We start from the raw sequence: 27,176 nt of genomic DNA, 5'->3' as shown, positions 1-27,176 counted from the left end.
GAGGTTAACTGTTCATGACTCAACTGTAGACATTTAACTGCATTATGGTTTGATGCAGAGTAAATACGTAGGATTGAGGTCCTATTAGTTACATCTTTTTAATCGATAATGTATAGGGAAGTGGTTCCAATAATTTGTTTCTTAACTTATCAATCATATTATACGCTGTATTCTGAAATTTTTAAGCTGTTTAATTTTATTCATGTTAAAGTTGTAATGGGGAAAAATAGAGCCAAAACTGTCTTTCTTTTTATGTGTTTATTCTGAATTCATGTTTATGAAATTTTGAATATGTAGGCTTTTATAAATATATTGTTGATGCTTTTTCTTTCATCCGATTGTTAAGTAACTTGTTTTCAATATTTCAGGGTAGAAATAGCATGTTTAATGCAAGCAATAGACTTATAAAAGGTAGCAATCATAAATTTTGATTTTACAAAAGATAGGGTCGAAAGAAGTTGTAAAATATACCGATTATTTTGATAATCGATACAAATCACAACGCCGGAAGAAAAAACATGTGTTTCGGAATCATAAATGCTTAATTTTGCTACATTAAAGGACATGAGTAATTTGTTTTCATTGTATTTGGAAAAAAGATATTATAAGCAAACATCTGATAAAACTTGGGACTATAAAGCTCAAATGAACATTCTCGCTCAAGAGTTTAATATCTCTAATACGTTAACAATTATGATCATTTTTCAAACATCGAAAATTTTGAAGGACTCTATCACTGTCTGAAGCCTGTCTTTCATCTTTTCCCATCTTCTCTCGTTTGCCCCAGTTGTCAAGGTGTAAAACTTACCTATAATTCAGAAGTAAAACCATGGATAATAAGGTTTTGTTTTTTAACAAGGAAAAAAGAAGTTTTGAACTTGGATACAAGATTGCATAAATTTTCTAATTTTGAAGATTTAAGGGACACTGCCATTTTTAAGGTCAATTTACAAGCTTCAGCATGTAATTAAAATATTCAAAAGGGGTAAAACCATACCATTTCCAATGGAGACTGTGCTGAGAGCATGACGAGTATAGTTTGGAGCCTTAGCAATGAACTCAAACTGATAGTATTTTTTTCCTTCAACATCTTGCTGAAGCATCACACATGGATAGAATAACAAATATCAATAGATTAAATGTGCAGAGTCTAATTAAACATAAAAACCAATGATCTGCTGATAAAAACATTTATTACAAACAAGGAAAAGAGATGTATGACATCAAACCTCTTTTGCTTCTATTATCTTTGTTTTCTGGTTTGAAGGGGCCAAAACCTTTTTTATTAGAGTTTCTGCAACATCTTGAGGGGACCCAAATTCTGTAATATCCTGTTTGCCAGTTGGTATCACATTTACACTGACGCTCTCCAGTGGTTCAATGACATCTTTGAACACCTTATCTTGACCTTGGATTACTACTTCCTGCTCACTCCCCCATGATAAAAAAGAGATGAAGTAGCTAACCTTAGCTTCCTTTTTAGCTTTGTATCAATAAATAAACTTGGTATAGAGATAAAGTCACACTGATGCAGAGTGCAGACAGTGTTATAACAATGCTCACCTGCCACCCAAAAGGGTAGACAAATGAATATCCATCTTTCTTGTCCAAAACAGAGAAAAATCCTTTCTTGTTTTCTGCAGCAACTGAACCATATCAAGGGCATATCCTCAGGGTGTCAGGCATCAGTATTTAGGAAAGTCACAAGTGTCATAAACAACATTTGTACCTTCCTGATCAGGCTCAATTCAGTAACATGGAAAACTTAACTGCTTAAAATGCAATCTTACAAGAGTTTGAGTGTTGGCTGATCAGAAAAACTAATGGGGCAGCAGTTCCAATGGCAATCACTTGGCGCCTTCTTTGTCTATCTGCCAAGGTAAAACAAAATTGATATAGTCCCAGTTAATCATAGCAATTCAATTCAGATAATAGTGTTGTTATATCCTCATACAAATCTTCATAATACTTTATAAATAAAGCATAAATTGAAAACAAAAAATGCACTTATTGTCTTGGAAACAAAAAAATTCAATACCTACTACCATACAAAGTAAGAGGATGTTGTAGGAGGATCTAGAATTGTTCCTCACATAATTCACTAAGTTGTTTACAACAGGTAAAGGGATTGCAAAATCAAAACTGTTCAGTTTTCACCCATTATAACATGTAATTCGTATTAGGACTTTTTATGCCCCACATGAAACCCCAACTGCATAGTTGCTTAGTATTTTCACTCTTCATTCTAAAGCATGTTTTGCTATGATTAATATCCTAGACAAGCTTTTAAGGAAAGAGAATCAAGTGCTTAATGTCTGATTTAGACAACAAGATTAACATTGCACTGTGCATCTTCATGAGAAGCAAATTACCTACATTGATATACAGAAGCAAGCTCAATGAACAGTTGGAATATACCTATTCTTCCTTCGGATTTTGAAGTATCAAAGAGAAGCAAGAAATCCTAAAATGCCAAATAACCATCAAATTCTTCTAAGCAACCTCACTCAGGAACAATACAAATAACTTATTATACTCTTATCATCACAAGATAATGGGAGCTGGGAATTCAACCTGAGCAGACCCAAAGGAAAAAAGAACGAACCTTGTGAAGCTAAAGAAGCAGAGGGCTCTTGGGCAGCTTTGACAGTGAAGGAAACGGCATCTCTTCGAGGAGAACGAGAAGTGGGAAGCTTCTGTAACAGACCCACATTTGAGAATATTGAATATAAAGCATGAGAGGGTGTGTGATTTTTGTATTACCTGAGAAAAAGAGTTGTGAAGAAGGGTTGGGTGAAGGGTTGAGGAATTGTGCAGGGACGTCATTGTTGTGGTGTGAGAGAGTGCAAGGAAAATGAAAGAAGAAGAAGTGAGTTGTGTTAGGTTGTTGTGTTCTTTGTGGTGGAGGACTCACTTTTTGGGACTTTCACTTATCCATAACAATCTTCTCCCTCCTCACTCAAATCTTGTTCCATATATATAATTTTAAAGCTAAAAAATATAAAGGTTTATGATTTTAGTGGATAAATATTCGCATAAATTTCTAGTACTTATTTTCTAATTTTGTAAAAATTGAATTGAGATATCTTATTATTCAAAACATTTACATGTTTCTCAATTTTATTTTTCTTCTCTATATTCATTCTCCCTTTTCCTTTTTAACTTTGTTATTTTGATTATATGTAAGAAATTTATAATTTTCTCTTTCTTTTCATTTTATTGTTTGATTTATAATACAAATTGTCGTTTAATTCATCAACATTATTCCAGTAATAAAAAATTTGATTGGATATAATTTTTGCTAGAGTAAATATTCTTTCTTAGAAGGAAAAATTTGTTGGGTATGAAGTAAGGACCAATTGGGTTGGACTGAGTAAACATCATGTTTTAGTGAGTGAGTTTAATCATTGTGTCCCTTTATTATCTCTATTTAAAGAGATCATTGTATTTGTAATTGGTGTGCAACATGATATAATGAAAACCTAATAGTTGCCCGTGTGGATGTCGATGTAGGTTGCAGTTGGCGACCGAACCACGTTAAATTTTGTGTCGTTTATTTTTCTGCAGTTGATTCGTGATTGTGTGTGTTGCTTCCGCGTGCGTTTTTTTTCCATCAAAATTGTCTTGTGTTCCAGTATGTCAATATAATCATATTGCTTAAGAATAACAGTTTATAAACTCATTTTTCCTCCAACCCATCGAAACATTTTTTAAGGATAAAACTGTGACTGAACATAGACCTCTAAAACGGACAATACCTCAGATACAGTGATTAATCCTAAATATGCTATCTCTCCGACTTAAGATCGGAATTTTTCTTAAAAAACTATTAAAAAAACATAAATTATACGTAACCTCATTTTAACTCATTTTAAAGAAAAAGTATAGAAATATAAAAAAAAATATAAGTTCCAAAATATAGTAAGATTTATGGAATGAATTATTAGTTAAAATTATTGTATACTAAATACAAAATTTGAACATTAGTTCTTTTTAAATCCTACATATTAAATATAAAACTATAATTAAATTAATTTAATAGAATTAAAAATTAAATTACTTTTTATCTCTTTATAGTTTTAAAACCAAACTTCAAACAAATTACAAATCTCATTAATATTTTAAACAAGAAAATTAAGATTATAAATTAAAAAAAAACCATATATAAATATATTTAGTGAGTGGTTCTCTATTATTTTTATTTAGAAATTTATTATTCCAATCTTTCTATAGTAAAATCGTTCTTTTTAACTTTTAGTTTCAAATGTAACAATTGACCTAAATTTTCTACACTTTTTCTTATGACTTCTCATTCCTCCTACCTTTGAAAAGAACAATGGCCCTTTCACAAACTTAATTAATCTTCATCTCACCATAGACATTCCACTAAAAATTATTCTTATAACACATATTAAATAAAATATTACAATAAAAAAGCATACTTTAAAAACATCAATAATAAAATAAAGCACTAATTAAAATGAGTTTATTGATACAAACCCATGTATTTTGACATGGTTTAGTTTATATGGACCTATATACATAAGAATCATTTTCATGGTGGGTAGCTTTTGTTGTGGCCAATGATGAATGTGACATGAAGCCACTATTGATAATTAGAATAAAAAAAGATGAGTGAAAGTGTGGAAGAATAGAGTATATTAACTTCGTTGAAGTAGTTCCATCATTCATTGAGAAAACTCAAAGAAAATGGGTGACATTTGTGAGTGGCTGATCTATGAATTGCCCTAATAATTACTAAGAAAAGCTCAAGAGGGCCCTTCAACCCAATTGAGCACTCTTCCACTCTAAAACTTTTTCCATAACTTCTCATTTTCTTTCTCAATATTAACCTTTCTTCATCCCTTCCTTCCATTTCATCACATCCTAAAAAAAACTTTAACCTTCATCAACAATTCAAACAAAAGTATCTTTTGCAGATGTCAAATGACAAGAAGATAAATCGAAGAACTTAATACGAGATGTCTTTGCTGATACTTCACCTCTATTATTAAGATAAGAGAATGAGAAATCAATTAACAAGAAAAAAAGTTGACGAACCCTACTTCTATGATAAGAGTTCGGATGACAAGAAGACAAGTTGAATAACTTAACCGGAGATGTCTTTGTAAATATTTCACCTCCATTACTAAGATAAAAGAACGTCGAACAAGACAAAAAAAAGTTAATAAACCTGATAGGAGATATTAAATCTTGTAAGAACATCTCTTACAATACAAAATTAATGAATTTTAAATTTAAAATTAATCATTTTTTTCAAATCAAAATTTTAATTTTTTCATAATAATTTTATCCGACTCAAACAAAGTTATTTTTGGTGTAAAAAAATTATGATATATAAAAAATAAATTTTGATATGCTTTATTAAAAAAAATTATCATAAATTTTACATTTTACATAATACATCCAAGAGTGGAATTTTGACATGTATTAAATAAAATATTTCTCTTGATTTTATCAGGATGTAAAATTTTCTATAATCATAATCTTTTCAATATAACAGTAACAATAATTTAAAGGTTGTAAGTTATATTAATAGATAAATTGACGGTTAATTAATTATTCACAACGTTTTTTATATTTAATCCATGCATTGCACTGCACAAATTAAATTTTTATAATAACCACGGATAAAAATATAAAAAATTTATAGTCTTAACTAATAAAATATATACAATCTGACGTAATTATTTTAAAACAGCTGAATTATAATTTTAGCTGTAATTTTTTTTTTCACTATTTTCTCTTCTCCCACTGCATGCACCCCACACATTTCTCTGATTTTTTTTTTTAAATTTAAATAGTTATTAACAGTCAAGATTTGTCAACTTCATAATAAACTAAATTTCAATTAAATTTAGTTAAAAACGACTATGTGTATTTTTTAAATAATAAACCAATTTGAATTTAAAATGACTTAAACAAGACATTAATAATGAACTTAAATTTAAAACATCTAAGGCACAGCAGCGCGTGACACGTGTTAGTTATAACGACTCTGAGTAAAGGACTGTATGGTAATTTGGCTAAAAAAAAAAAGGGTGCATCATTATTGAGCGTGAGTTTACGAAAACACCCTTCACCGTTGTTCCAGCTTTGCATGCATGCCTTTGTCGTCACAGCGCACACTCACTGTATTTCTGTCCCTAAAAAGCATAAACCCATAAATAAATAAATTAATAATTAATAATATATTAATAAATCGTCATTAAAAAGGAAAATACGTTAAAGCACATCCCACACCGGCGTTTGACCGTTAAACCTATCCCAACAGAAATAGGTCTCTCAAACACACAGAAGAAGAAGAAGAAAACGGGAGAGGGTTCACAAATTTCGCGTGCTGCTGCTTCGGCTCACGGTTTGTTTCTCCTCTTCGAGCTCCGCTTCCGACCTGAGAGGCCGTAAAGAGAGACGGCGACGGCGGTGCCGGCAGTGCCGGCGAAGGCCAGGACGACGTCGTTCGCCGGAAGAGGAAAACAACGGAACGGACTTATAACCTAGGGATTTTCAGGTTTTGGCTGGATCTGCCGAATTAGGCGTTTTCGTTTCGGGGAGAGCGTGCGAGAAGAGATGATGATATCGAGAGGATTGTTCGGGTGGTCCCCGCCGCACGTGCAACCGCTCACGCCGGTTTCGGAGGTGTCGGAGCCGCCGGAGTCGCCGTCGCCGTACCTGGACCCCGGCGCCGAGACTTCGGCGTCGCAGCAGGTGGAGATGGAGGAGGAAATGGAGGAGGTGGAGGAGATCGAACCGCCGCCGGCTGCGGTTCCGTTCTCGCAGCTCTTCGCGTGCGCCGACCGCTTCGATTGGTTCCTCATGACCGTCGGTTCCCTTGCCGCCGCGGCTCATGGCACCGCGCTCGTCATTTACTTGCACTATTTCGCGAAGATCATTCACGTGCTACGGATGGATCCTGAGCCCGGCACGACATCACACGACCAGTTCCACAGGTTCACCGAGGTTAGATTGTGATTTTCTTGCGCAACCCTACCTTTCTGCTTTTATGGTTTTCCTCCTTTGTTTAAAGCTCGGGCAATGTTTTGCTGTTGAGATGTAGTTGAAAGCTTTATTTATCGAATTTAGGGACTAGCCTTGTTGCAATTAGACTTGGTTGGGTTGGTGATGGTCGAGTTTTATAAGTTTTAGTTTTCTGTTCTGATAGTTTGTTTTGGTTCACTTAGCTAGCTGGTGACTTGCGAAGTTGTTGTTATGGTTTAAGCTATGTATATCGAAATGTGTCTTCTATTTGGTTGTTCTTGTAAACTTGTTATCTTCGGTTTGATGTCTAGAAGTAAATTGGTCAATAGGTGGTAACTTCCGGGGTAGAAAATCGGAAAGTTTCTGTAACCACGTTCTCTGAATCATTGGCTCCTGCTGCTAATTGATTAGATTATGAAGAGTTCAAGAAAAAGGTTTTGTTATGATGATTTTGTCATGTGGCCTTGGCTGGTTTTAAAAACTGATTACTTTCGCTGGCCGAGCATTGCACTTTTGGTTTCATAATTGCTTCTCTTGCATTGGTGCAATGTTGTGCAGACCTTGTCTAGTCGTATGCAATGATAAAGGTAGATTGTAGAGTACTTCAGGTATTTTGTTGTATTAAATGAAATCATCTTCAGTTCTGTCCATAACACATTGTCATAAATAATTTCATTACTTTGGCAACATGTAGTCGGTTCAATGGTTGACACAAGAGTGAGTCTCTCATGGTTAGTTGAGTCATGGAGCTACTATTTAAACCATGTTTAGACTGAGCTTTTGGAAGTGGTCTCTCTTCTCTGTCCCATGCTAAAACTAATTGCTTGGAGTGCATTACAAGCTTACAACTTTTATGATCTCATAAAATACAAGCGTGAAATTGTGTTAGGATTAACTAGTTAGCTTCTTCTAGGGTGTATTAAAGTTTAACAAAACTTTGAAGTTTCATTGAGGATATGTTGAAGGACTCACAATTTTCAGAACATAGGAAGAGATATTAACTTAACGTAACGTTCTTTTCTGTTTGACTGCTGTGGACTGTGGAAAGTACAAGTGGTTGGGTTTGTATTTGATATCTTTTGGGAAAAATTTAGACCGGCAATTATTTAGGGTCCTCATGGGATTGTTTTGCGTTGTTGTGTGCCAAGCAAAATAAATCCGTGTAGAATATAAAATTAAAGAAAGCAGGATCATGTACTGGAGAGGCCTAAGCATCACACATCACACCTAGGGTTTGCCCGCATTACATGAGGGCACTCTTGGATGGAATTTTCTGCCGTAATTTATGAAGCTGATCATTTTATTGAGAAAGCATAAATGTTTTAACTTTTTTTAAATAGACCCCTTGTACTATAGCTCATCCTCCATAGGTAAAGGAATAAAGTACCCTTCAAGGATTTAGTCCTATGTCAAAAAAATATCATACAAGACCAAATTTTCAGCTAAATACAAGTCAATTCAACCCAAAAGACATCCCATTTGGATGAAAATGCTTGAAGTTTCATTCCCAGATAGGGTGATTATAATCTTCTACAGTTCTACTTGTAATTTGTCTCTTGCCCGAATCTTTCTTTTCGAGTTTTGGAAAGGATAGTTATAATCTTGTTTTGCCTAGTCAAGAATATAGAGTGAAAAAAAGGTAGGAAACATAAGGAAGAGGCTATATATTGAACAAAAGTCGTTGTAGTTTCCATTTTTATTATCAGATTCAGATACATTATATTCATAGTCCATTATACATTCCTTGTAAAATCCCGCCCTGTTGGCCTTCAGACAATAATATGAGTTTTGCTGGTACTAGCTATTGGGTGCTTTATGCTCTAGTAACATTTACCAGGTTCTTGTGGATAAGTAGACTTAAAAGCTAGATATTTATGCCTTCTAGTATTTGTTATCTGGTATTCTTGTGTTGTAAGTAAAGCTTCAAAATACATTCTATTTGTGTTTGGGCTTTTAAGCTCCTGGAGGAGAGAGTGGAAGGCTTTTCCCATGCAATTGATTTGTTTTTTTTTACTATTTCGGGAACCTTTAGGATTCAAGAGGTGCAGAAATTCAGGGGAACATACTTTTCATCTTCATTAATGAGCATGCTAAAGTTTATCTCAACTTTTTATTAATTTTGTTATTTGAAATTTTGAAAAGAGAAAACTTTAGGGTAGAAATTATCTTCAGTTTTCCACAAGGGATTCGGTTTTTGAGTCAGTGGACTTCTGCTAACTTATCTTTTTCTCTTTGCAGCTTGCTTTAACAATTGTTTATATTGCTGCGGGAGTTTTCGTTGCTGGTTGGATTGGTAAAGTTAAATGTTTAATGAAATTCTGCATGGGAAATGTGTTTTATGAGATGTTGCATTTTAAGTCTGTGCTATTCTAATGCTTTCCCCCTCCTTTTAAATAGAGGTTTCATGTTGGATCTTGACGGGAGAACGGCAGACTGCTGTCATCAGGTCAAATTATGTTCAAGTACTGCTTAATCAAGATATGAGTTTTTTTGATACTTATGGGAACAATGGAGACATTGTGAGTCAAGTATTGAGTGATGTGTTGCTTATCCAGTCTGCTCTTAGTGAAAAAGTATGTCTTGTTCTAATCATGTGTATAAATTACTTCCTCTGTAAAAAATTAACTTCTCTGCAGTTAATATCTCTGGACATATGTCTTGTATAATAATATATTTACATGCTTTTGATGATACAGGTTGGAAATTATATTCATAATATGGCCACATTCTTCAGTGGTCTTGTCATTGGCCTTATCAATTGTTGGCAGATTGCTTTGATAACATTAGCGACAGGTCCATTTATTGTTGCTGCTGGAGGAATATCAAACATATTCCTCCATAGGCTTGCAGAGAATATCCAAGATGCATATGCTGAAGCAGCTGGGATTGCTGAACAGGTTGTTTATTGTTTGAATTTTAATTTTGTTGACCCAAGTACTTTCCTCTTTTCTTTTCCCACATGTATGCATGAGATAGGCATATAGATGAATTTAAGATTCGTACAGTATTCTTCTGTGTCAAATTTGCAATGGGACCACCTTATCTATTTAAAATAACACTGGTACTTTATAGTTGATGAATTTTAAAGATGATATGTGGAATGGTTGAATATTAGGCCTTTCACTTCTTTTGATGGTATTGCTTATACATTTCTGTTGGTGCCTTCTAATTGTATATCATATTGGGTCTTCATGTTTTTGAGCTAAAATTGAACTAGAGGGAATGTAGAGTATCCTTCATTTCATAAGGTGATTTGTTTTAGATTCTCAAACTTACATGAAAATGAAATTGTATGCGCAAGTATCATAGTGGTTTAAAACAATGCTTTGCGCTTGTAGCTAATTTCAAAAACATTTTACATCTCAGATTATTGCATATGAAACAGTTTTGAAGTTGGAAAAAATGAATGATTGCTCTGATTGCATTGTTTTGTTAATAACATCAGAAATGCTTCAGTTTTATCTTTATTTTTTCTTTAAAATTTGAATTTGAAGTGGTACTGCTGTTAAGAATGGTGAAGTGTATAGTGCCAACGACTCTCAATATAGATAGTTTTCTTGTGTTGCAGGCAGTTTCCTATATAAGGACATTGTATGCATTTACAAATGAAACTTTGGCCAAGTATTCATATGCAACATCATTGCAAGCTACTCTTAGATATGGTATATTAATAAGTCTTGTTCAAGGTCTGGGTCTTGGATTTACATATGGTCTAGCAATATGTTCTTGTGCGTTACAACTCTGGGTTGGAAGATTCTTGGTTATTCATGGAAAAGCGCATGGTGGTGAAATTATAACAGCTCTTTTTGCTGTAATTCTAAGTGGCCTGTAAGTATTAATCCCACTCAACTCATGTAATTTCATTATATGTTAATTATTTTACTTAAAATTTGTTTATTTTACTCAGGGGATTGAATCAAGCAGCGACAAATTTCTACTCATTTGATCAGGGACGGATAGCTGCTTATAGATTATTTGAGATGATAAGTCGATCACCCTCATCTGTTAATCATGATGGCACAGCCCCTGATTCAGTGCAAGGAAATATAGAATTTCGGAATGTTTATTTCAGCTATCTTTCCCGTCCTGAAATCCCTATCTTGAGTGGATTTTATCTCACTGTGCCTGCTAAGAAAGCTGTAGCACTTGTTGGCAGAAATGGCTCTGGAAAAAGTAGTATTATTCCTCTCATGGAGCGTTTTTATGATCCTACATTAGGTAAAATTTCCCCCTTGACACAGTATGATTTTATTATTGCATTCAAAGTTCTGTATTGTTCGTTAACAGATTTGTACTGATTTTCTAATCTGTGATTCAGGAGAAGTTCTTTTAGACGGTGAAAACATCAAGAATTTGAAACTGGAAATGCTGAGGAGCCAAATAGGATTAGTCACCCAGGAGCCTGCTTTACTCAGTTTGAGTATAAGAGACAACATTGCTTATGGTAGGGATGCTTCAATGGATCAAATTGAAGAGGCGGCTAAAATTGCTCAAGCACATACATTTATCAGCTCATTAGAGAAAGGTTATGACACACAGGTAAAACTTGGGTCGCACTATCATGTTTTCTTTAGGGTGGTGTTTTTAACTGTTTCCTTTAAGTGGCAGTCAGGTTTTAATGTCCAAAACTGATGCTCCTGGCTTTCAGGTTGGCAGGGCTGGTCTAGCTTTGACCGAAGAGCAGAAAATAAAGCTTTCTATTGCAAGAGCTGTGCTTCTAAATCCATCAATTCTTCTGCTTGATGAGGTTACTGGTGGACTTGATTTTGAGGCTGAGAGGGCTGTTCAAGGGGCTCTGGATTTGCTTATGTTGGGACGCTCAACGATAATAATTGCTCGTAGGCTTAGTCTCATAAGGAATGCTGACTATATAGCTGTTATGGAGGAAGGTCAGCTTGTTGAAATGGGTACTCACGATGAATTATTAACCCTGGATGGCTTATATGCAGAGCTTCTTCGATGCGAAGAGGCAGCAAAACTTCCCAAGAGGTCTCTTAAACAAATCACATTTGTTCCTTCACCATGCATTATTGTTTGTGTCTACCCTTAATATAACATGGTTCTCTTAAAATATTGGGAAGATGGATGTGGAGCAAGAGTTTGTTAAGAGAATTATTTCTTAGAATAATGAACTAATAATCTTTACACTTTTTAGTGCATTCAAATTACCTTTGGCTACAGCATCTAACATTTTCTGTTGGAATAATGTTTAAGATTTTCCTACTGGCATTTTCATAGATTTATTCTTTATCACCAGGATGCCTGTTCGAAACTACAAGGAAACTGCAGGCTTTCAAATTGAAAAAGATTCTTCAAGTCATAGCTTAAAAGAACCATCTTCCCCTAAAATGACAAAGTCACCCTCTCTTCAAAGAATGTCTAATGTATCTCGACCTCCAGATGGTATCTTTAACTTGCCAGAATCACCAAAAGTCCGGAGCCCACCACCTGAGAATATGCTGGATAATGGTCAGCTATGGGATGCAGCAGATAAGGAGCCATCAATAAGAAGGCAGGACAGTTTTGAAATGAGACTTCCGGAGTTACCGAAGATTGATGTTCAGCCTGTGCAGAGACAAATGTCAAATGAATCTGATCCTGAATCTCCAGTTTCACCTCTTTTAACATCTGATCCTAAAAGTGAACGCTCCCATTCACAGACTTTTAGTAGACCACATAGTCATTCTGATGATGTTTCAGTTAAAATGAGACAAACAAAGGGTACACGGCACCAAAAGCCACCATCACTGCAGAAGCTGGCCGAGCTTAGTTTTACTGAGTGGCTTTACGCTGTGTTAGGAAGCATAGGTGCTGCAATCTTTGGCTCTTTCAACCCTCTTCTTGCTTATGTTATTGGTCTTGTGGTGACAGCTTACTATAGAATTGATGACACTCATCACCTACAACGGGAAGTAGACAAGTGGTGCTTGATCATTGCCTGCATGGGTATTGTGACGGTAGTTGCCAACTTTTTACAGCATTTCTACTTTGGTATTATGGGAGAGAAAATGACGGAAAGAGTTAGGAGGATGATGTTCTCAGGTTCATAACTACTCTTTTGCAGTGTATTTCTTTTAAAAAAATGTATGATTTTGAACATTACTTAACCTGTTTCTATGATACTGCAGCCATGCTACGCAATGAAGTGGGATGGTTTGATGGTGAGGAGAACAGTGCTGACAATTTGTCCATGCGATTGGCAAATGATGCTACTTTTGTGCGAGCTGCTTTTAGCAACAGGCTTTCTATATTTATACAGGACAGTGCTGCAGTTATTGTTGGTCTTCTTATTGGTGCTTTGCTGCATTGGCGTTTAGCACTAGTGGCTTTTGCAACCCTTCCAATTCTCTGTGTTTCTGCCATTGCCCAGGTTTGCACCAGCTGAAATATAACTATTTTGAAAATGGGTTTTATTAAATTGATGGACCTGTTTAGACAACTGTGAAATACAACGTGATTTTGCTTTCTGGATCTTTTAATTGTATGAATTAGTGAATGAGACTTGCTAAGAATAATAGGAGTCTGGTCAATTTACTCTAATCTTTGCACAAAATTCATATTAAACGCAGTCTGTTTTTAATATTGCAGAAATTTTGGCTTGCTGGATTTTCAAGAGGTATCCAGGAAATGCACAGAAAGGCATCTTTGGTCCTTGAAGATGCAGTTAGGAACATTTACACTGTTGTTGCTTTCTGTGCTGGTAATAAGGTAATGGAGCTGTATAGGCTGCAATTGAAGAAAATATTTAAGCAGAGCTTTCTACATGGGATGGCAATTGGTTTTGCGTTTGGCTTTTCACAGTTTCTACTTTTTGCTTGTAATGCCCTGCTACTTTGGTACACTGCAATATGTATAAAGCGAGGTTACATGGATCCACCCACTGCACTCAAAGAGTACATGGTTTTCTCATTTGCAACATTTGCACTTGTGGAGCCTTTTGGATTGGCTCCTTACATACTAAAACGACGAAAATCCCTCATATCAGTGTTTGAAATTATTGACCGTGTTCCTAAGATTGACCCTGATGATGGCTCAGCATTGAAGCCATCCAATGTATATGGAAGCATTGAGTTAAAAAATGTTGATTTTTGTTACCCATCTCGTCCTGAAGTGTTGGTATTGAGCAATTTTGGCCTCAAAGTCAATGGGGGCCAAACAGTTGCTATTGTGGGAGTTTCAGGATCAGGAAAGAGCACTATCATATCTTTGATTGAGAGATTTTATGATCCAGTTGCAGGCCAAGTTTTCCTGGATGGTAGGGATTTAAAGCTCTATAACTTGAGATGGTTGAGGAGCCACCTAGGTCTTGTTCAGCAGGAACCTATTATCTTTTCAACAACAATAAGGGAAAACATTTTATATGCACGGCATAATGCTACTGAAGCTGAGATGAAAGAGGCTGCAAGAATAGCAAATGCCCATCATTTCATTAGCAGCTTGCCTCATGGTTATGACACCCATGTTGGGATGAGAGACGTTGACTTAACCCCAGGACAGAAACAGAGAATTGCAATTGCTAGGGTAGTGCTGAAAAACGCCCCTATCTTATTGTTGGATGAAGCTAGTTCATCAATTGAATCTGAGTCAAGCCGAGTGGTGCAAGAGGCTCTAGACACGCTAATAATGGGAAACAAGACCACTATTTTAATAGCACACAGGGCTGCAATGATGAGGCATGTAGACAATATTGTAGTGCTTAATGGTGGACGGATAGTCGAGGAAGGCAGTCATGATTCATTGGTCGCAAAGAATGGTTTGTATGTCCGATTGATGCAACCTCATTTTGGTAAGACTTTGCGTCACCATCGACTTGTTTAGGAAGTATGTGATGTGAGTAATTTGCCACTAATGTTTGTTCATGAGCATGCTTCACATTCTTCTTGAGATGAATCGTTGGTGACTTCTGCACCTGAAGGGTTTTCCCAAGAATGTCAGGTGGAAATTGTGGGTGGGAATGGATTAGCACATGGCATCAATAGGCATAGGAAGTGAATACTGTAGGACAAATAGATGTGTAGGAATTAAATATAGGATTTTGCAGTTTGGTTGGTTTGTGGGCTTTGGGTTGAATTCTTTTGGAGGCAAGCAAACAGCTTAGACTGGGTGTTTTCCATCCATGGTATTGATTTGTTTCTCAAGAGAGAGTGGAAACAATCAACACTAATTCTTCTGAGGTGAGGTAACTCTTTAACTGCTCTTCCTTTTCTCTCTCCCTAGCTCGAGCATGGATGATGAACTTATTCATTGTAATTTTCTTTTCCTTTTCCATTTGTGATAAGTGTAGAAAATTCAGATCCAAGAGTTGTAACATCTGTATATATATAATATATATAGCAATAGTTTGGAAGGCATTCCTTTCTCTGCTTGAATCCCGAGTGTCTTAATCTTACTGACTACATTCTTGATCTTTTTATAACATTAATTTTTTCAACCCTCTTTTACTTGTATAGAGATTGAATTCTGTGCACTATAGTTGCCATCTAGGCATTAGCATAATAAGTTCAGAGAATTTCATCACTGCTTCCTGTCCAATCTTTCGGTAATGTAGGTGCTGTGGAACATTTATTTGGTTCTATAACATGAGAAAACTTCCTAGTTCTGTGCACACTTATTAATCTTTGCTTTCATTCGACTCCTTTAGCCTGGTGTGAGTTGAAGCTTCTTTTCAAATTTATGTTATGCACATTCTCTCTTTGAGCTTCACTGATAAAGAGGCTAGTTGCTGTTTGATTTCTACATTCTGTATTTCAAGTAGAATCAATCTTCACAACCTCACTTGTAGATGTTATGCTAAAATTTATTTTTGCCCCCTTTTTCTTACTTGTATATTTAGTATCTAGAAATGTAATTCGGTTCCAAAGTCTATTTATTTCATTTCAAACTAATTAAACACTGTAAAATCAGGTAATCAGAAAATTAAAAAAGTAAAATATTGGTAAGTTGATGTGTATAAGTTGATTTTAATCTGCGAAATAAAGTTATTAAAAATTGCGTTTATTTTCTTATCTCGTAATTTCTTTAGAAATTTATTCAAGCAAGGTCTAATATCAAAATTCTATCGCTGTAAATGTTTACTTTTGAAGGAGAAAGTAATACAAAATATTGAGAGCAATTTTTTAAACAACGATATTCTTAATGGACTGAAAAAATATAAATAATCAGTGACCACGTCTCTAAAATGAAAATAATTATTTCCTTACAAAGAAAAGTACTCTTATTGTTACAAATAATATAAGAGTAAAATGTACATTTGTGTTATGTCTTATAACAGTACATTGCATACAAACATTGTATATACAATTTATATTATTATATTATTTAAAGTATTCAAACATTAAATTATTAGTAACAAATTAGTTTAATTAAAATAACTAAATATTGTAGTGCATTCAGATAAGTATTTGGTTGTTGTTTACAAAATCAAGCAGGACACTCACCACACAAACTTTTGCATAATGACATGAACACAAATTAATATACCTTTTTGTTAATCAAATTTATTGGATCAAATTATTTTTATCTGCAGGACACTCACCACACAAAATGACAAATGACATGAACAAAAATTAATATACCTTTTGTTAATCAAATTTATTGTATCAAATTATTTTTATCTTATTTTTTATGTAATTATTAACATGAGTTCTATGTGGTGTTTAAACTACTGAGACAAGCTATGACATGTACTAAATCATTTTTCATATTTTAAATATTTTCATGTGTTTATTAATTGTCGAGGGTTATACTTAGATTTTTTTATTTTTTTGGGCTAATGCAATTAACGGGTTGTGGAAATTGATATGAGTTGACATTAAATATAATATTAATCAACATTCATATTATAGCACCTAAAGAAAAGCAGCTATGTAGTCCATATATGTTGTATTGTTTTTCGATATGTTATATTGTTTTACTCACCAGATCTGCTGTCAGAAAACTTTTAATTTAATAGTACATCTTTTTTGGCAACTGTTGTTCTGAAATTTTTTATTTTTTTTTCTTGAAATTGTTGTATGAATTGAGTGTTAAATAGAGTTGTAAAGAAGTAAAGAATCTGTTGCATTATTTCTCTAACAATACTTCCTATAATTAATCATATGTTGCGTTATGTGACAAGTATTATGTCAAAAATGTTTATTTAATAGTAGGAAGTCAACATGCAATATTTTTCAAAATCATGCATACAAGGCAGCTACACCAATATATGATTTTTAAAGTTTCATTCTTCATTATTATCTCGTATGCATATTGTATCTCAAAGATACCCTATTCTTTATTTTTGTAGCTATCAAATGAATTAAACATACTCACATCAAAATTCAATTTTACTCAGAGAACTCATTTGATTACCAACCATGTTCAAATAAAAGGTATATTTAGTTTATGTATTTTATTATTTTCGTATTTAATAGATCTTATTTAATTATTTTTGTAACATTACAGATCTTTCAAAACTTTGATATTCAAAGGGGAGACTTTTGGTCATGATAATTTTGTTTTTGGTTAGGTACTTAATAATTCATGCCATTTTGATTTATAATTATGATACAACTCATATTTATTAATGTCAAATTGGCTGTAATATATCAACATTATTTCTCTTTACTTCTCTAATATTATAATATTATAAATTAAATATATAATTTTAGAAATATATTTTAATTTATATGATTCTTAATTTATTTAATTTTAACTTATAAATTATTGTATAACTAATATTACAATTTAATATATGACATCTTAGATTTATTAAATCTAATATATGTAATTTATTTATTATTATAATATTATCATTTCAATATGAAATTTTCAAAAAAATTGGTCAAGATACTAGTTCACTATCAAAACATAAATTATTTCACTCAAATTTAATTTCCACAAAAATGATGAAGTTTTAAAACTTGGATTCTAACTGTATATAAATAGAAGTGATTACTATATTCTTAGACAGAAACTACAACCTATTTGGCTAACCATAACTTTCTCTGATGCAGAAAATATTATGAAAAAAAAAACCCTTTTTGCAACAATCCTTTGATCTCAGATTTCAGCTACATCACATCACAGCCACACACGCCAAATTATGACAACATCACATCACAGCAACAAATGAAAATTTAAACTTTTTTTTTGCATCATTGCACATTTCACTGACCGTTTCCTTGGCCATTAATTTTGGTGTTTAGAGTGCAAATATCACAATTAGTCCTCACTTATAACTAAATTATATAGAAATGAAAAGAGGGAGACATTAAGTTTTGTTCTGTTTCTTGAGGTTCTGATTCCTGAGCTAGCCAATAACAATGGCAATGTATAGAATTGCAATTGGGTCCCCTGCAGAAGCTGGCCAACCTGATGCAATTAGAGCAGCATTTGCAGAATTTTTCTCTATGATCATTTTTGTTTTTGCTGGGGAAGGATCTGGCATGGCTTACAGTGAGCACTCTACATACTCTTCCTTTCCCTCCAAGAAATCTTTTACAAGCTTCTCCCATTATTGCATTTCAGAATAATTTACCATAATTTGAAGTGCTACACACACCTTAATTGGCAGTAGCATAAGTTTTTAGGACTTTAGTGTAGAGTTTGTCAGGTGTTGGATCTTCCTCTGAGACTTTCTCTTCTTTGCCTCCCAAGGAAAATTTCTGTATAGTCTAGAATCATTGTGTTTGTGGTTTTAATCAATCTCTGATATACATCAAGAATGGTGATTGTGTTTTTTTATGAGTAAAGAATAGATAAAATAAAATGAGACACTTCAGGAGTGTGCTAACCATCTAGGATCCAACAAATATTACAATACAATAGTCACATTAACATACCATAATACAATTACATCAATCCTCCAAAAAAATACATTCTCAAAACAAGACACAAGTCCAACAACTAAACTTAGTCTTTGCCAGCAAACCAAAGTAAATCAAACACTCAAGGATCAAACCCATCAAACCGACCCTGCGATGAGGATATAGAAATAAAAAAATCTGCATAAAATGTACCACGTCTTCCAAATCTGGACAAATCGTTAAACAAGAAAACTTAAGTAATAATTTCTCCTTTATCTAGGTGCTTACAGTAATAGAAAACTAAGAGAGTTGTTTTGTGACAAAGTGGTAGGACTCACAAATCACACATACATGTAGTAGTTCTACACTTCCATTCTAAATGATGCTAGCTACATAATATTTGTAAACTTTTAATCTAGTGTTAGGATTTTGTGTGTAGCTAGTGCAATGACTGTTAATTGGCTATTTGTGTAGGCAAACTTACCAACAATGGACCTGCAACACCTGTTGGTCTCATAGCTGCATCACTATCTCATGCATTTGGGCTTTTTGTGGCTGTTTCTGTTGGAGCAAACCATTCTGGTGGTCATGTGAACCCTGCAGTCACATTTGGTGCCTTTGTAGGAGGAAACATAACCCTCCTCAGAAGTATTTTGTATTGGATTGCACAGTTACTTGGTTCAGTTGTTGCATGCATTCTTCTCAAGTCTGCAACTGGTGGAATGGTAACCATTTAATCTTCCTTCAGCTTTAACTTTGCCACTAATAATTGATAGTAACCTTTTGTTGGGAAAATCACCAACTCAGGAAGATCTCAATGGACACTGTTTCGGTGTTTAATGAAGAATGCAAAAGAAAGAGTGAGAGAAACAAATATTGTAATCTTATTTTCATAGTCGAGACATTTTTTAAACTAGAGTCCCGTGAGTTTTTATTTCTCAAGTTGGGAAATATTATTCTCAACTTATTATTTTATTTTGCTTTATTTTCTATTATCTGCTTATTTCTTCTGTAAGTGACAATTTTGTATCTACACCAAAAAAGTGAGAATTAGTTCTGATTTTCCCAACACTTTTGCACTCACTCCATGGTTGAAACTCTTATTTGTAACTTGCACATTGCAGGAAACATCAGGCTTTTCTCTATCCCCAGGTGTGTCTGTGTGGAATGCATTGATTTTTGAAGTTGTGATGACTTTTGGTTTGGTATATACAGTTTATGCCACAGCAGTGGATCCAAAGAAAGGGAATGTGGGAATTGTTGCCCCTATTGCAATTGGTTTCCTTGTTGGTGCCAATATCTTAGTTGGTGGTGCTTTTGATGGTGCATCCATGAACCCAGCTGTGTCCTTTGGCCCTGCTGTTGTTACCTGGCAATGGACTAATCACTGGGTCTATTGGGCTGGACCATTCATTGGTGCAGCACTTGCTGCAATTATCTATGATAACATCTTCATTGGTGATGATGGTCATGAACCTCTTTCAAGCAGTGACTTCTAGATTTTTTCATTTTGATAAATCTTAATGTGTGTTTGTGCTCTTCATATTGAGGATTCAATAAATTGCTGAAGGTTTAAGCTCTTTTAGAGATGGTTAAGAATTAGAAGGATTCTTGGTACTCTATATTTCTGTTGTAGGAACTACAATTTCTCTTTCTTTGGTGTTGTAGAGATGAACAATGAACTTCTGCATGTAATGTTTACCATTTAGACTAATCAATATCACTCCTTTTCAACTTTCCTCTACTGTTTTTTCCTTTAACTATGGTCATTAATATACTATATTTTTAATAATCTGTTTTATAAGAACAAAATAAAAAAATATAAGGGAAAGCATAAAAATAGAATAAAAAATTTGAATTTCTTTTACTTTTTATAGATAAAAAATTAAGGGAAGTGATAAAGAAAACTAAAGAATAATGTAAGAGAGGAATATTTGCAATTAAGATCAATATGGGAATAAAAAATAAGAAAAGTCGGGTATTTAACATAAACACTGAAAAGGGCACGACACAAACACGAAGAAACGTATAATCTCAAATATAAAATACGGGTATACGGATCTATATATTATATAATTATGAATTATATAAATTAACAATAAAGATTATATAAATTAACAATAAAGATTTATGTGTACAAATATGTTTTGGATTTTTTTGAAAAAGAAAATACTTTTTATTACTAGTTCAAAATGATTTTTTCCTTATTTTATAATTATAATAAAAAATTTATACGTGTCCTACGACTACACGTCATTTAATATGAGTGTCCGAACCTAATGGTATGAATTAAAAAAAATATAAGCTTGTAACAATTAATGAGTAATAATGGGAAACAAATAAAATTCATAAATATTGAAAAGTGGCGTTCAATTGAGTTATCATACTTTTGAAATTATGATAAAAAGTTTACACTATTTTGTAAGTATATATATGGTAAATTAATATTTCACTTGTGAGTTATTTGGTGAAATTAAATTAAAAATAACCAAAAACATAAGCAAGGTTAAAATATTACTGTTTTAAATGTAATAAAGAATATATGATGAACTCATACTTATAATAGTAAATAAATTATGAGTTTGTGTAAAATGGCAATATAAAGTATAAAACTACTACTGATTATAACACAATATGTACACATATTTATAAATATTGTTTTCTTTGCATTCAATATTTTACATAATGTTTTAATTTAAGAATTTATAACATGATTTTTAAACTATTATTATAAATGAAATATATGTGATTTTCATTTCTGCCATAAACAAAAACTATTAACAACTTTTTTAATATATTTATACGTAGTTAAGTAAATAAAATTTATTTTTAAAACAATGTAAATTATTTAAGAGTGTTTAATTTTTGGTTCTATAGCGAGTTTTGTTATCTCATTAGATCACAAACCAATTTCATTTATGGTATTATTAGTATTAATTGCTCGCAAATTTATAATATTGAATATAAATTTTATATTAGATGCATCATTTACTTTGTTTAGAGTCTTTATTTAATTTTTCAAATTTAAGAAACATACAAGAATGTAATTAAAAACTATTTTAAACATCACTAAAAAATAAAAATTAAATTTATAGGATAAAAAATTAGAGTCCACACAAACAGATATTAAATATTTTTTTATGAGAAAGAGTTTTGGTAGTACATAAATTTTCCAAGTTTGATAATTGTTTTAATTAGGAAGAAGTGTCGTGTGAAGAGACATTTGTTCCCCCACACTCCCCTTGTGTTTTCAATACCCTAATTTGTTTAGGTCCCACACTCACACATTTAGTACTTATGTACTTACAATTCTATAAAATTCAACTTATATTATTAATAAATTATTAAATAAAAATTAATTTTAAAGATATAAAATAATTAACTGTAATATTGATTAATTTACACTACAAGAAAATAATGAAATAGAAACCAATTTTAGAGACAAAAAATAATTAATTGTTATAATGATTAAATTAGAGATATTTTAGAGATTAAAAAAACTTTTAGATTTTTAAATTAGTTTCTATTATTGTTAAATGGTTTCTAAATTTATATCTAATTAGCTACCAAATTTAGAATCTAAATAATTCGTAATTAAAACCTAAATTATAGATATTATTTTAAAAACTAAAAAAATTATTAGTTTCTAAATTGATATCTATTTAGTTACAAAAGTTTTAATTATTTAGATTTTAAATTTGGTAATAAAAATATTTATCAATATAAACTAGAAACTAATAATTTTTTTAATTTTTAAAATAATATCTAATTTAGTTAATATAATAACTAATTATTTTTTATTTTTAAATTAATTTTTATTTAATAATTTTTTTATAATGTTATAATAAGAATTTGGCTTTAATTTGTCTACCTGTTTTAATGTGTGAAAACTAATTTGCAACAAAAATTGAGATTAATAGGCAAAAATTGAGGCATTGAAGAGTGAACATGAAATTATTTTCTAGAAGAAACCAAATCCAAGAGGAGCACGAAATCCTCAGAGTCTGTTCCTTCCATCAGCAAAATTGTTACAACCTTGACTTTACCTCAAAATTAGTATTTTTTGTACTGAGTCCATGTAGCAGAAATGGTCTTAGTTAGGTTTTCTTCGTTCAAGATCTTAAATGGTAAGAGAAAAATTAATAAAAATGTAATGGGTCCATTATTCATAGCTACAAGCTTCTCCCCATTTCAAATGAACAAGTTATAAGAAAGCTTGATCCTTTGAAAGATCTCATGCTAGATTGTTATTGTAAGTTGAATTTGACCATTTTAGAAGCTACTCTTTTCATTAGACACAAATCTTTTCCTTTTTGTACCATGAAATCATATCTTTTCAAAATGATGAATTTTGAGACTTTGAAAAATATATTACTAGAATATTCTAATTCTTCAAAGTAGATTTTCATATCCAATTATTAAATAAAAACTAATTTTAAAAATAAAAAATAATTAGTAGTTGTTATACCGATCTAAATTAGAAATTATTTTAAAAACTAAAAAAATTATTGATTTCTAAATTTGTTTATATTATTAATAAATAGTTTCTAAATTAATATCTAATTAACTACCAAGTTTTTTTCTACCAAGTTTAGAATTTAAATAATTGGTAGTTAAAACTTTGACAGCTAATTATATACCAATTTAAAAATTATTTATCAAAAATAGAAACTAATTTAGAAACCAACAATTTTTTTAGTCTCTAAAATAGTATCTAATTTAAGCATTATATCAACTAATTATTTTTTTTCTCTAAAATTAATTTTTATTTAATGATTTTCTTGTAATTTTACAATATTTTAATGAAAAATATAGAAAAATATTACTTTTGACAAATTCACTCTCAATTTTCAAGTTTCAATTTACAATTTACATGTCAATTGACAATTGACACAAGAATGTAATTTCAAAACTGTTTCATTTAAAAAAAAATTATTTTTGTCTGGAGTTATAATCTAGTGAAAGATTATTGATATATAAGCATTTGATAGAAAAATGTTATTTTGGATATTAGATTCCATAAATGTGGGAAAAAGTTTTGTTGACACTGCAAACAGTAAATAATACTATTTAACAACCCTTTATAATAATATTATATTATTATAAATTAAAAAATAAAATAAAAATAATTAAAATATTAATTTATTTATTTGTGAAATATATGTTTTTACTATTTACAGTAACAAGCTATCTTGGTCCCTCACCATATACACCTGTCTGTGTTGTCTTATTAACTAAACAAGAGTTCATTTTCAAACAGCATTTAATACCCTTCTCTTTCATTTTTTGTTGTGTCCACATAGTTGTAAATTATGGTTGCAACTATAGTTATGATCACAGCAGAAAAAGTGATTATGATACTTGTAAAATTCTTATTCTGCAGATGTGATTGAAGTGTTAGACCAAGCAAGATCATATTGAAAGAAGAGATTATTACATGGGAAAGGATCTGTTTAGCAATCTGCCAGATGAAATTCTGGGTCGCATAGTTTCTTTTCTACCAAATGAATCAGCACTAGAAACCAGTCTCCTTTCTACCAGGTGGAGAGACCTGTGGAATGAAGCTGTTGTGAGACATGGAAGTGAAGAGGATATCATAGGTGTTGTTGCAGAGTTCATGGCAACTTTTGAGGAGCTTGATCCATTGAAGCATCCCAGAAGGCTTCAATTTCACTTTGCTCAAGAGGGTGTGGTTTTGGCAACTGTTGCAAATAACAGTAAGCTAATGCTTGATTTCACCCTTTGGAAGGAAGAGCTTCAAAGGGGTTATGAGTTGGTGTTCAAACAACACCTCATACCCACCTACCAGTCTTTTCCTTCCACTTTTTCAGTCAAAACCCTCTATCTGAAATCTGTGAGTTGTTTCACCAGTGAGGTAGCTTCTTCCATTGTTTCAAATTTGGTGCACCTTGAGAACTTGGTGCTCATTGAGTGCAGAGGGTTGGAGTCTTTGAGTGTTGATTCCACCTCAGAGCTTCACAAGTTAGCCATCTTGGATTGCTTAGAGCTGAAGTTTCTCAATCTCAGAACTTCTAAACTCAAGTCTTTTGGATTCCGTGGACCTCTTCCTTTGATTAGGCCAGAATATCACTTCAACCTGAGTCATGCCATGCTTGATTTCAGACTAGGACTGAGCTGCAATGAGTTCACAACCAAGGATTTTGATGCAACCCTGTTAACCATAAAGAACTCTGAAGTTCTTACTCTCTGTAAATGGACTTTTGAGGTATGCCATGTTGATTTTTTTGGTAATTTTTTTATGCACATTTGAGAAATTGTAACATGGGTTGAACCTACCACTTCTATGCACATTTTTATCACCTAGCATATGCTTGTGATATCAACATTGTGTGGTGTAATTAACAGATAACCATGCTCTTTAAACATATGATTAACTGTTTGAGATTTGATTCTTACATTCTTGTTGTGTATGAGAGAACACTAGTTAAAAAATGTTAGTTGCTTGAAAGAGTTTGTAATACTTTCAAGAGATTGGTCTTAACTTTCTATTAGAGATACTTGGTTTGGTTTACCTCAAAAGGCATATTTTTATGACTTGATGATGAGAAGCATGACCAAGATGTCTCATCTTTTAATTTTTGTACTATGAATTTTTTTTTTTCAAAAACTTTCATAAAAAGGTTTTCTTTTTACAGGAATTAATATGGCCATCAATTTCTCTTCTATCTGGGAGCTTCAGATTCTATAAGTTAAGAGAGTTATGGTGGATTGACAACTATAACAAGAAGGAATTCAACATGGAAGTCTTATTCTCCTTCTTGAAACTATGTCCTTCCTTGGAGAAACTTTTTGTGACTGTGAGTATTATTGAACCTGTTGTTCTGCTTTAGTTTTTAATCATTCTGACATGATTCATTTTCACTAACTGATATGCAGATTGATCCTGAAAGTTATTCAGCAAAAGGGTCCAATTCATGCTTGATGAAAGAGACTAAATGCACTGAACTGGAACATCTAAAACTGATAAAGTTTATGGGATTTCCTTGTCAAAAAGATGAAATCTCATTGGCTAAATGTTTGATTCATCTGATCAAGGGAAACCCTCCAAAGATAAAGACTTCTGATGGGAATTGCTTGGATGCACTGTCTGTGCAGTGATTTTTACATCAATCACAGCAAAATTAAGAAAATTCAAATGTACTAAACATGTATCAAGGTACTGAATGTTTTTTTTTTTCTCTTAATGGCTTTATTAGTGGTGTAGAAGGAGTGGATCCTAGACCGAATGTCTCCTATCAAATTTTTCCTATCTTCTTTTCCATTCTGATTGCTCTCTTGAAAGTTCGAGAGGGTTATTACAAAATAAATTCCGACTCAAGTTAGATGGGTCAACATGAGTGATCTAGTTCAAGGTTCAAAGTAACATTATTTTTCATTATGAGGTCCCCTCTTATTTATAATGTTCTAGTGGATCTTGCCCTCTTAGAATGGTTAAGTCATGCTCAATAGACGTTAATCCACTTTATAATCTTTAATTGAGATTAATGTTCTTAACCTATGATATATATGACGTGAACGTTGATTTTTATCGAAAAACTGACCGTCTAGGTAACCAGCAATTCGGACTCTCGATTTCGTGATATAAGAAGGGTATTTGCATATTAAGTTAATTTAGTTTTGAAAAATAAAAACTAAAAAATAAAATCGTATTTCAATAATGTCATTCTCAAATACACTGTGATCAAATTCAATTTTTCAACATGTTTGTATGTTTTAATTAGAATTGATTAACTTTAACACTCTTGTTTGACCCCAGAAAGAAAACCTTGTGTTCTTTAAATGTTGTCCCTACCTACATTACGCAACAAAAAAGTCAATTATTACCAGATCATTAGTACAATCATTGAAATATCATTCTCACTCTGTTTATGCAATGAACAATTGTAATTGAATCGGATTTAAAACATTTTAAATATAACAAGGTGGATAAAAGGGAGAAAAAATGGATTTAGTACATTTTAAATAATAACAAGAAGAAAAAGGGAAAACTAATGGAAAATTACATCATCAGTGTTCGGTTTTTCCTATAAAAAAATCAGAATATCAATAACAATGAACATTTCATATAAAAAAAATCAAAAGCATCATATAAAAAAAAAGTCAAGAAACCACCTCTAATTCCAAATCTTAAAATAATATTTTTTTTTCTTCTTATATATCACTTTTCGGACATTCTTATTTAATGAGAAAAAAACTCACACTCATAATCATGACACTTAATTTATATTGAAGTATTTTTTGTATTTATAAAGTTTTATGTCACAAATGAATTTATGATGAAATTTAGTATAATATTTCAACCCAATATAAAAGTTATACTCTGTATTTTGAAATGATACTAACTTAATTTTAATAAAAATTTAATTCAAG

General features: G+C 32.2%; 4 protein-coding genes across 5 annotated transcripts; 3 read left to right on the top strand and 1 right to left on the bottom strand.

Annotated features, from left to right (window-relative positions):
• Nucleotides 1–513: 513 nt before the first annotated feature.
• On the bottom strand, nucleotides 514–2,951 carry LOC137827237 (psbP-like protein 1, chloroplastic). The gene is made up of 7 exons (XM_068633498.1): nucleotides 2,764–2,951; nucleotides 2,606–2,696; nucleotides 1,791–1,871; nucleotides 1,564–1,646; nucleotides 1,230–1,424; nucleotides 998–1,094; nucleotides 514–808 (listed from the first exon to the last, which is right to left on the bottom strand). The coding sequence occupies exons 1-7, from the start codon at nucleotides 2,824–2,826 to the stop codon at nucleotides 705–707; spliced, it is 714 nt and encodes a 237-aa protein (XP_068489599.1). The 5' UTR covers nucleotides 2,827–2,951; the 3' UTR covers nucleotides 514–704.
• Nucleotides 2,952–6,232: 3,281 nt separating this feature from the next.
• LOC137823611 (ABC transporter B family member 20-like) lies at nucleotides 6,233–15,368 on the top strand. Of its 2 annotated transcripts, none has more exons than XM_068628818.1 (11): nucleotides 6,233–6,981; nucleotides 9,238–9,292; nucleotides 9,397–9,572; nucleotides 9,696–9,896; nucleotides 10,568–10,827; nucleotides 10,907–11,217; nucleotides 11,318–11,538; nucleotides 11,648–11,988; nucleotides 12,257–13,041; nucleotides 13,128–13,369; nucleotides 13,588–15,368. In XM_068628818.1, the coding sequence occupies exons 1-11, from the start codon at nucleotides 6,592–6,594 to the stop codon at nucleotides 14,815–14,817; spliced, it is 4,212 nt and encodes a 1,403-aa protein (XP_068484919.1). In that variant the 5' UTR covers nucleotides 6,233–6,591; the 3' UTR covers nucleotides 14,818–15,368. The 2 variants fall into 2 exon arrangements, with proteins under 2 accessions (XP_068484919.1, XP_068484920.1); XM_068628819.1 differs by having other exon boundaries at nucleotides 6,280–6,981; nucleotides 9,397–9,445.
• Nucleotides 15,369–18,250: 2,882 nt separating this feature from the next.
• Nucleotides 18,251–20,503, top strand: LOC137824729 (aquaporin TIP1-3). The gene is made up of 3 exons (XM_068630401.1): nucleotides 18,251–18,435; nucleotides 19,260–19,510; nucleotides 19,910–20,503. The coding sequence occupies exons 1-3, from the start codon at nucleotides 18,303–18,305 to the stop codon at nucleotides 20,282–20,284; spliced, it is 759 nt and encodes a 252-aa protein (XP_068486502.1). The 5' UTR covers nucleotides 18,251–18,302; the 3' UTR covers nucleotides 20,285–20,503.
• A 3,518-nt stretch (nucleotides 20,504–24,021) lies between these two features.
• On the top strand, nucleotides 24,022–26,184 carry LOC137824494 (F-box protein At2g39490-like). Its single transcript, XM_068630152.1, has 3 exons — nucleotides 24,022–25,011; nucleotides 25,442–25,603; nucleotides 25,683–26,184. Exons 1-3 carry the CDS (start codon nucleotides 24,223–24,225, stop codon nucleotides 25,902–25,904), a joined length of 1,173 nt encoding a protein of 390 aa, XP_068486253.1. The 5' UTR covers nucleotides 24,022–24,222; the 3' UTR covers nucleotides 25,905–26,184.
• Nucleotides 26,185–27,176: the final 992 nt, after the last annotated feature.

The sequence above is a fragment of the Phaseolus vulgaris genome, chromosome 8 (assembly GCF_000499845.2).
Source record: "Phaseolus vulgaris cultivar G19833 chromosome 8, P. vulgaris v2.0, whole genome shotgun sequence".
Classification (NCBI taxonomy): Eukaryota; Viridiplantae; Streptophyta; class Magnoliopsida; order Fabales; family Fabaceae; genus Phaseolus; species Phaseolus vulgaris.
Note: the sequence above shows the minus strand (reverse complement) of the source record. Positions and strands in the feature narration are given on the sequence as shown.